Source organism: Salvia miltiorrhiza, chromosome 1 (genome assembly GCF_028751815.1).
Source record: "Salvia miltiorrhiza cultivar Shanhuang (shh) chromosome 1, IMPLAD_Smil_shh, whole genome shotgun sequence".
NCBI classification, from domain to species: domain Eukaryota; kingdom Viridiplantae; phylum Streptophyta; class Magnoliopsida; order Lamiales; family Lamiaceae; genus Salvia; species Salvia miltiorrhiza.
Genome location: NC_080387.1, coordinates 60,661,240 through 60,671,506, shown reverse-complemented (window position 1 = coordinate 60,671,506; position 10,267 = coordinate 60,661,240). Strand labels below are relative to the sequence as shown.

Genomic DNA, 10,267 nt, shown 5'->3' with positions numbered 1-10,267 from the left:
CGTTTCCCATCTGCCGGCGTCCGGACCGTCCCCACCGCCACACGGCGTTCGGCCCCTCAGCTGCCGCCGCCGTTGACTTGCTCCGATCGTGAGTGGGGCGCCGCTGCTCCAGAATCCGCTCTCCACTCAAGGCCGCTGCTCTCGACTCCGGCTCTCCACACAGGAGTCGACTCCGCCCCTCCACGCAGCGCCGCTGCTCTAGATCGTGAGTGGTGCGCCGCTGCTCTCGACTCCGCCCCTCCACACAGCGCCGCTGCTCTCGACTCCGCTCTCCACTCAAGACCGGACTGGTGCGCTCCTCCACTCCGCTCCAGACGACACGGCGTCCGATCGTGAGCTGAGCGCCGCTGCTCTCGGCTTCACTCTCCACTCACGGCCGGACTGGTGCGCTCCCCACCGCAGCCTCCAGCCGTTTGACGTCGATCGAACACTGTGCGCCTGCTGCACCTCGACCCCCTGCTGGTCTGGTGCGGCTTCGCCGGACCACAGTGGCTGACCCAGCAGTCCATCGAGAACAACGACGCGGCGTCTGGACGTCCTACGCAGCCTCCGTCAATCCTCCGGAACGGATGATGCGGTTCTCGTCCTCTCTCCCCGATCGAAAAACCTTGTAAGCTTGAAAAGTCTTTTATTTTTTGTTGAGGTGCATCGTTTATTCAGTTTGTTTTCCTTCTTCTTTTTTTCGTTGTTTGTTTGGCTCGATTTTGCTCGATCTGGTTCATTCATCGTGCTCTATTCTGATAAATCGAGCATTTGCTGTTTTTAGTTATCGTGTTTGAATTCTGCTGTTGCCCAAGTAAGATTTCCTTTGGATGACATGAGCAACCCTACCCCGCCTGCTTCCATGACTTTAGATTTTCCTCCAATCTCCAACAACTTTGTAAGGCCTTTGCCTGCTTCTTCCGGTAAGAACCAAACTCGGCCCTCGGAGGTTCCCTCGGAGGTTCCCTCGAGTTCCACTCTCAAAACCGCTTTTGAGAACAGCAAGAGTCATTCCGAAGCTCTTGTCAAATCGACGCTGCATGGAATATCTAGCCCTAGCACTGAGGCGAAAAGGAACAAACTCTCTTTTGCGCGAACGGTCCAGCGATCAGTTCCCAAACCAGCAGATGTTTTCGCCCAGGACTACAACGCTCTTCACCCTGTAAACATTGGCAACAAATCTATTCTTCGGATTCCAGAATCCCTGTATCAAAGTAAACTCAAGGAGTTTGAGTTCGCTATTCACGCCAGGCTTTTGCTGAATAAGGGAGACGCCCCCAGATTTGCTTCTGACATTAAACAAGAACTCATGGCTTTATGGAAAACCTCGGATGCCATCCGTGTGGTGCCACTTGGAAAAGGTTTCTTTTCGATAATTTTCGCGAATGAATATGAGCTTGCTACGGCAAAATCTAGGGCTACTTGGAAATTGAGCAAAGGTATTATTCGAATCAGGGAATGGGTTCCGGATTTTGACCCATACAAAGAATCATCTGCTCTCTCCCAAGTCTGGCTAAGAATCTATTATCTTCCTCACGAATACTGGCATCCGGAAGTGATAATCGGCATCGCCAGATATGTCGGTCTTCCTATTAAACTTGATGGTTTTGCGTTCTCTGGGCAAGTGGGTCACTTTGCTCGTGTTCTTGTTGACATGGATGTCTCTAAGCCTATTCCCGAAACTCTCACGGTGGATAAGGGGACGCGCTCGTTCGAGGTTGAATTCGTATATGAAAATTTGCCGCATTTTTGTGGCTTTTGCAGACTTGCAGGTCATAACATTGCTCAATGCCGCCGCAAGAAACAGCAGGACAACAACACTGACATCACGAATCCCACAAGCTCGGATCAACCTTCTCTCAAAACCATTCACAACAAAACTATGGGGAAAGAATGGCAGAAAAATAAAGAGATTCCTATCGGTAATTCTTTCGATGCTTTATCTCAAGAACCTTCCGGAGATGAGGACGTCAACCAAGAGCCTCTTATTGAGAAGGAGAGGACTTCCATTATCAGCGCTTCGGAGCATATTAATCACACTCCCGCTGAGGAGTTTCGTCAGACAGATGGGGCACAGAATTTGCCCCAGCGTAAAGAAGGTTTGTCCGGACCTGATTTGCTTGCAGTTGCGTGCAGACCCGTTCCTTATTCGAACACCGTACCACTTATAATATCCGAAGATGATACTAATAACAAGAGCACTGAGATGGGTACTTTTACTGACAAGGAGGTGGCCTTGGGTAACATGATGAAAGTGCAGATTTTAGAAACCTCATTAACTCAAAATCAAAAGGCTGATAGTGCTAGTGAAAGGCAAGAACAAGAGACAAACTGTCGAACAGTTGGTGCCATTAGTCGTACTACAAATGAGATGATTGAAGCCGTACCACTCAAACGGGGGCGGGGTAGGCCGCCTAAGCAAACTGTCGAACAGTTGGTGCGCACGGCTACTCCGACTATAAAAGATCGTCTTCGGCACAATCAGGCCGATACTATTGGGGATCAGGTAGGACAACTTCAGGGGACCACGACAGAGTTTAACTCTTTGGTTAAGGAAGCGGTGGATAAAGGCGTCCAAATTTCAGAGTTTCTTATCTCTCAAACTTCTTCTGCTGCTGGTAAAAGTATGGACGCCGCTTCTTCACGGAAATGGGGTGATTTGGTGGATGATGATTACGATCCTCAAGAGGAGGACGAAAATATCCACCTTTCTCAATGAATATTCTCTCTTGGAATATTCGTGGTATGACGGACACAGCACGTAATTTGCTTCACAATTACTGTCATGTTCATCATCCTATTATTCTAGGCATTATTGAGCCTAAGACTAACTTTCTTCATATTCCGGCCTCCTTCTGGAACTCTATCAATTTGACTCCTTTCCATCAAAATGATCGCGCCCCTCATGCTTCCAACATCTGGATTCTCATCGCCAACGGGGTTACCTGCTCGTTGATTATGTCCACGGAGCAGATGGTTATTTTTGACATCTTGTTTTCTAGCTATTCTTTCAGAGTGGCTATTGTTCACGGAAGTTGTAATTATATCACTCGCAGGATTCTTTGGGATGATATCTCTTCTTGTATGGTCCCTCAAATGGTTATTCTTGGGGACTTTAATGCTGTGCTTGGAGCTCATGAGCGGCGTGGACGCCGGTTTCCCAGCCGTGTTTCATGTAGAGATTTTCAAGCTTTCATTGATCGTCATACTCTCATTCAAGCTCCCACCTCTGGGCCTTTTTTTACTTGGACAGACAGGCGTAAATTTCCTATGACTACTGAGTCTGTCCTGGACCGCACTCTTTTCTCAGAGGATTTTGCTGCGCAATGGCACTCTACTGAGAGCCGGGTTTTGCCTCGTCTTGGCTCTGACCATGCTCCTATTTTGTTTAAATGTTCCACTCCTCCTAATACCTCTGGCGCCCGTCCTTTTCGTTTCCTGAACATGTGGAGTTCTCACTCTGATTTTATTCCAATGGTTCAGCGTTCTTGGGCTCCTGTTGTTGATTCGAACTGCCCCATGGTGCGTATGATGCACAAGTTGAAACGTTTGAGGAAGGAGCTCAAAATTTGGAATAAATCCACTTTTGGGAACTTCAACACTTCGCTTGAGGAGCTCTATAATAAGCTCTCTTCTCTTCAGGCAAATATCGATAATGTTGGTTATTCTGAGGCGCTCTTTGATCAAGAAGTTGAGCTTGAAGCCTCTATCTCGGTCATGCTCTCTCGGCAAGAGGACCTAATTCGCCAGAAAAGTAGAATTCGATGGCTCCAGGATGGAGATCGAAATACTCAGTTTTATCATAACATGGTGAGAATGAAGCGCGCTAGCCATACTATCAAGCATCTTGAGATTAACGACGTCCTGGTTGAAGATCATAACATTTTGGCGTCTCATGTGGAAAACTTTTATAAATCTCTTTTTGCGGAGAATTTCAATCCTGGGGGCGATCTTTCGTGGATTAGTAATTATATCACCAGTAGCCTCAATTTGGATCAGAAATCGGCTTTGGTTACTTGTCCGACTGCGACAGAGATCAAAGCGGTGGTCTTTGCTATGGACAAAGATAGCGCTACCGGCCCGGATGGCTTTGGAGGTACTTTCTATCGTTCCGCTTGGGAAATTATTGAGCATGATTTCACTTCCGCCATCAGAAGATTCTTCACTCATCATTATCTCCCTTCGGGTCTCAATTCCAATACTCTGAGCCTTCTTCCCAAGAAAGTTAATGCCAAGGTTATATCTGATTATCGGCCCATCGTTCTTGGCAATTTCTTTTACAAAGTTATTGCCAAGATTCTGGCAATCCGGCTGAATGCTACTGCCGCCAACATCGTCTCCAAAAATCAATTTGGGTTTATTTTGGGACGTTCTATTCATGAGTGTATCACTCTTGCCTCAGAAGGGGCGAACTGCATGGAGAGGTCTTTACACGGCAAAAACATGGCTCTTAAAGTCGACATTCATAAGGCCTTTGATACGCTTAGATGGGATTTTCTTCTTTTCGTGCTTCAACAGTTTGGCTTCCCCAATATTTTTTGCTCTTGGATCAAAACTATTCTCAGCTCGGCTCGCATCTCTATTCGGTTCAACGGTGCTCTCTATGGATATTTCGAATGCGGTCGGGGAGTAAGACAAGGAGATCCTTTGTCTCCCATTCTTTTTGCCTTGGCGGAAGATGTTCTTAGCCGTATTTTTCTGGATGCTGGTAATCGGGGTTTAATTGACGGCATGCGTTTCTCGAGATCTTTGAGATTCCCTTCTCATCTGCTTTACGCTGATGATGTGCTCCTGTTCTGTCAGGCCTCCAAGCGTAATTGCATTATGATAGACTCGATTATTCAGCTCTATGCCACGGTCTCTGGTCAATATTGCAACAAGCAAAAGTCTACTCTTTACTTCGGAAAAGGGGTGTCTCCTGGGCGACGCTCTCGGCTTCAACGGATTTTGGACTTCAACATTGGCTCCATGCCTTTCACTTACTTGGGAGTGCCTATTTTCTCGGGTCGAGCTTCTGCTGCTAAACTTCGACCTATCTATGATCGGATTCTTGCCCATTTCCCTAGGTGGCAAGGTGGTCAACTTTCTATGGCGGGCAGGATCTGCTTAGTTTCTTCTGTTATCAACAGTGCTGCGGTACATAGCATGCTTGTTTATAAATGGCCAGCGAAACTTCTGCATGCTCTTGACAGAGCTTGTAGATCGTTCATCTGGACTGGGAGTACTCTGAAGAAACCTTCTTTTTCTGTGAGTTGGATCAGAGCTCGTGCTCTGAAGGAACATGGCGGCATTGGAGTCAAATCTTTCTCTGACATCAATAATAGTTTCATGTTTCGGCTGGGTTGGTATATTATGAACATGAACAGTTTCGGCTATCGGCTGCTTCGTCAGAAATATCTCACTCAGACCATGGATTGGGCTTCCCAATGGGCGAGTTCATCGATTTGGACTGGTGTTAGAAGGACGATTCGGGAGATTGTTTCGGATACCTTCTGCACGATTGGTACTGGAGATACAATTTATTTTTGGAGAGATAATTGGCTCGGGTATCGGCTGATCGAAAAACTTCATATTCCGGAGTTCATGACAACCTATTTCTCTCAGAAGATTTCAGACTTCTACTTTGATAATAAGTGGCACCTCACTTCTAGTTTTATTCAGTCTTTCCCACGCATTGCTCTCGACATCATATCTACCCCCATTCCTGGATTGGCGGACGACAGATCCTGGATACACTCGGGTTTCGGGAACATTACTGCTACTTCGGCCTTTGGTCACTTACGACCACAGTTCCCTAAGGTCGACTGGGGTTCCTGGATTTGGGCCCCTTTTATCCCCGCTCGGCGATCTCTCTTTGTCTGGCGCACGATTGTTGGCAAGCTCCCTACCTTTGATATGAATCGCCTCCTTGGTTTTCAGGGGCCTAACCGCTGCCCTTTATGCTTGGCAGCGGAAGAGACGATGGATCACGTTCTGTTGAACTGCTCCTTCTCGGCTTCTATTTGGGCGGATGTCCTTCGTTGGTTTTTGATTGAGCAAACTTTGCCGTTGGACGTGGGAAGCATGATTCGCTTCTCTATCCACCAGAAAAATAGCAAACAAGTGGGCAATTTGTGGAAAGTTGGGGTGATCTCTCTCCTCTGGAGTCTCTGGTCTCACCGCAACAACGTCATACATAAAAATTTAGCACCTTCGCGCCACTTGATTCTCAAGCAGGTCCGGGTTTTTCTTTGTGAATCTGCCAACAATTTCGTCCTTGGCTCTATGGACAACTCGGTTTCCGATCTTCTCATTCTTAAGAATCTTTCCATCGCTGGACAACCAAGGAAGCCTTTCTCCTTTATTTACGTTGCTTGGCACCTTCCCCCGCCGTCTTGGATTAAAGTTAATACTGATGGCTCGGTCCGTGAAGGGAGGATTCATGCGGGGGGCGTCTTTAGGAATGCCTTCAATGACGTTCTTGGTTGTTATCATTTCTCAGGCGGCCAGGGGGTTGCGTTCGAAGCAGAACTTTTAGCTATTATTATTGCGATTGAATCTGCGCATCGTGCCAAATGGGAGAGAGTTTGGTTTGAGTCGGATTCTTCTTACGTGGTTCAGCTTCTTCAGTCGCTCTCTGAGACGGTTCCTTGGAGATTCAAGCCTAGGTGGCAGCTTGCTCTCTCCAAACTCCATACTTTCACGTGGCGCATTTCTCACATTTTTCGTGAGGGCAACAGATCGGCGGATTTTTTGGCTTCTCAAGCTTCGGAGGAGGGTTTTTGGCCTCATGCCATTGCTGGTTTACATGATTTTGTCAAGGAGGATGTTTCTATTCCCTATTTTACTCGTTTCGCTTGATTTTTTGGTCTTCTTTTCTTTTGTTTGGATCGGTTGCGAGCCGGGAGGCCTAAGGGTAATGGTTCGGCCGGAATCCTTGAGACCTCCTAACTCAGCTCTGTCAACCTTGGTCCTTGACGAGTACTCTTTTTCCTCATCTGTTATGAGGTTTTAACGAGGCTCGGCCCTTAGTCTGCAGCCTTGTGCTTTCAAGGGTTTTTGGTTCTCCGTTGTTGTTTCTTTTCTTTTTAATAAAATCTTATTTCAGCCTTCAAGTCCGATTGCATTTCAGCCTGCACTACAGCTATTTCTTCGACTTTAAGCATCATATCTTTGGCTATTTCATCGAACTTTTTCAACAGATCTTTAGCTACATCATCAATCTTTTGCCTCAATTCAACAACAATACCATCAACCATTTGCATCACATCTGACCCGGTAGTATTGCTAGCAGATTGGTCGAGGGAAGATTGGTCGGGGGCATCAAGGTTATCAAGAATGTCACTTTTTTCAAGACGAGCCCTCTTTATTTGTCTGTGCAGTTCTACAGGTGGCATTGGAGTAGATGGTGGTACAAACTTGAGAACTCCATCCTTCTTTTCAACAATTCCCATCCGGATAAGAGATTTTTCGTCTAAGGGTTTGTTATCATGAGCCTTGTGCAATGAGTGGTTCTCAAGATCAAGTAAACCATGACTTATAGCAAGCCGTGTAATCATGGAACCAAGAATCAAACCTTTTCTTTTCTCCAACACTTTTTTAATTTGCAATGCCAACCAATAACCCAAATTCAGTTTAACACTATTCACCATAGCCCATATCACATATAATTCCACCTTTGAACAAGTGGTTGTACCTGATTTTCGTGCAATATAATTAAATGACAATAGACGGTGAAGATACTGCCATTCAGGTTTTTTCAACAAAGTACTTGGGGACTGACTAGGATCATACGTGGTTTTACCGACTGCCATGTCAACCCACACATGATTAGGCACAAAATCCCCATACCCAACCTTTGAATTTATGTACCAATCAACATGCAAATCATCCTTAGAAATAGCACCCAAAGACAAATTAAAATCCGTTATCGACTCTTCAATGTCATACCCCATCAGCCTATATCTAATCACACCAGGAGTATCCAAACTAAGGTCTGCAGGAGTATCAAATTCAAATGTTGTGTAAAACTCCCTTGTCAACTCAATAAAAGCAGGACAATCATTATGAAAGAAAGATTTCCATCCAATTTGCTCAATTAAGTCTTCTACTTCTTTCCTAATTCTAAGAGTTTCTAGAGTAGACACATCGAGACTTCTACCTTGAAGAATGTCACACTGAGAAATTACTGAATACCTATCCTTCAAGAGTTTGGTGGGAAAATTCAAGTAGGTTTGGATATTTGACTCAGATGGAGGAAGACATTCCAACCTTTTAACAGGGGATACTTTCACAGCCTGACCTCTTGTTCGTTTAGAAGAGTGGGCATTGTTAATGATTGCTTCTGGCGTGATCGTTGAGTTCTTTGGTGTTTTAGGGCCACGAGCATTTTTCGTTCGAGCCATCTTCTCCACTGATACATAAACTTATTTCTATTACTACTTTATTATCAAAATTTGTTTTTGCCTACAAGATGAATTCAGAGAGCAAAATTGATTTGGGGTCTCACCTTGGAAGAGGAGAAGAAGAAGTGCAAACCGGCGTCGAAGAAGATTGGCCGTTGCCGGACTCTAGAGATAGCAGCGGTGGCTTGGAGAAAGGGACAACACCGTGAGTTAAAAAAAAGAAAGGGACTCTGGAGACGGCAACGGTGGCTTGCAGAAAGGGTTCTGTATTAGTTATAAAAAAAAAAAAAAGATAGACAATTCCGTGTTTGAAGAGAGATCAAAGAGTCCAACGACATTAGAGATTCTTATAAAATAATCCTAGATTTATTTTGACATTTATTTTATTTTTCAATTTTTATTTTTTATTTTGTGAATTATATGTTAATTTTATTTATTTCTACTAATTTAGAGATTCCTTTCAAAGTATTCCTAGATTTGTTTTCATTTTTATATTTTTTTCAATTATTTAATAAAAAAATTCGAAAATGATTTTTTAAAAAAAAAAGCGAAATACAAGAAAAAAAGGTGTTTGGTGGATTTGAACCTGAGACACCAATAATATGTGAGTTATACTTTGCCACCTTGTCCGATAGTGGCAACCGCATTAGTGAAGCGTTAGAAAGAAAAATAAAATTAATCATATGATGGGGCATCGATTGAAAAAATAAATAACATATACTTGGATTAAATGTATTATAATAATCCAGTAAATGCTATATAACAATAAGAAACAAATTTTAATTAATTAATTAAAATAAATTAGTGAAGTTCAAAAAAAAAATTGTGAATACAATGTAATTTTGGTTGGAAAACTATATAACATATACTTTAAGAGAATGTATTATAATATTTTATTGAAGTCGAAATAATTAAACTCAACGTTCATCAAGTTTAATTACATAATTGAAATAAATTAGTGAAGTTGAAAGCAAAAATACAATATAATCAATCCTACGTAGAGATTTTACTCGGAAAACTATATAACATATACTTTATTAAAAGCCATATGATAATAAGAAAATGAACTACTATAGTGTGAGTAACGAAACAGAAAATTTTCAACTGAATCATGCGATGAGATTTTGCTCGAAAAACAATATTACATATACTTTATTGTAATATATTATAATAAAGTATTGTATTATATTACATGTTATATGGTTCTCCGAGCAAAATGCCATTGTATGATTCAATTTTTTTTTTCAAATTCACTAATTTATTTCAATTAATTAATTCATCTCTATTTCATTGAGTATAATTATTTCTTATTATTATATCGCGTTTAATACTATATTATAATTCATTGTATTCAAGTACATGTTATATAGATTCCGAGCAAAATCTCTACGTAGGATTGATTATACTTTAATAAAATTTCCTTCATTATATATATCTTATAAAATTTATTTTTATTACAACTTCACTAATTAATTAAACTTCATTTCATCGAGTATAACTATTTCGACATCGTTACTCACACAATAGTGGTTCATTTTGTTATCATCATATCGATTACAATACTTCATTATAATATATTCAAATAAAGTATATGTTATATAGTTTTTCGAGCAAAATCCCATTGTATGATTCACTTGAATTAATTTTTTTTTTCCATTACTCACACTATAGTAGTTCATTTTCTTACTATTATATCGCTTTTAATAAAGTATATGTTATATAGCTTTCCGATAAAAACCCCATCATATTATTCGTTTTTTTATTAAAACTTCACTAATTTAATTCAATTAATTAATTCAACTTCATTTCATTGAGTATAGTTATTTCGACTTCATTATTTACACTATTGTCGCAGCCCGCCCTAACTAAGGATAGTTAAGTCGAGTGATCTACGACTAGGG

General features: G+C 42.3%; 1 protein-coding gene across 1 annotated transcript; it reads right to left on the bottom strand.

The window, feature by feature from the left end:
* Positions 1 to 7,049: 7,049 nt before the first annotated feature.
* Positions 7,050 to 8,616, bottom strand: LOC131011017 (uncharacterized). Its single transcript, XM_057938755.1, has 2 exons — positions 8,471 to 8,616; positions 7,050 to 8,374 (listed from the first exon to the last, which is right to left on the bottom strand). The coding sequence occupies exon 2, from the start codon at positions 8,364 to 8,366 to the stop codon at positions 7,050 to 7,052; it is 1,317 nt and encodes a 438-aa protein (XP_057794738.1). The 5' UTR covers positions 8,367 to 8,374; positions 8,471 to 8,616.
* Between the last annotated feature and the right edge of the window lie 1,651 nt (positions 8,617 to 10,267).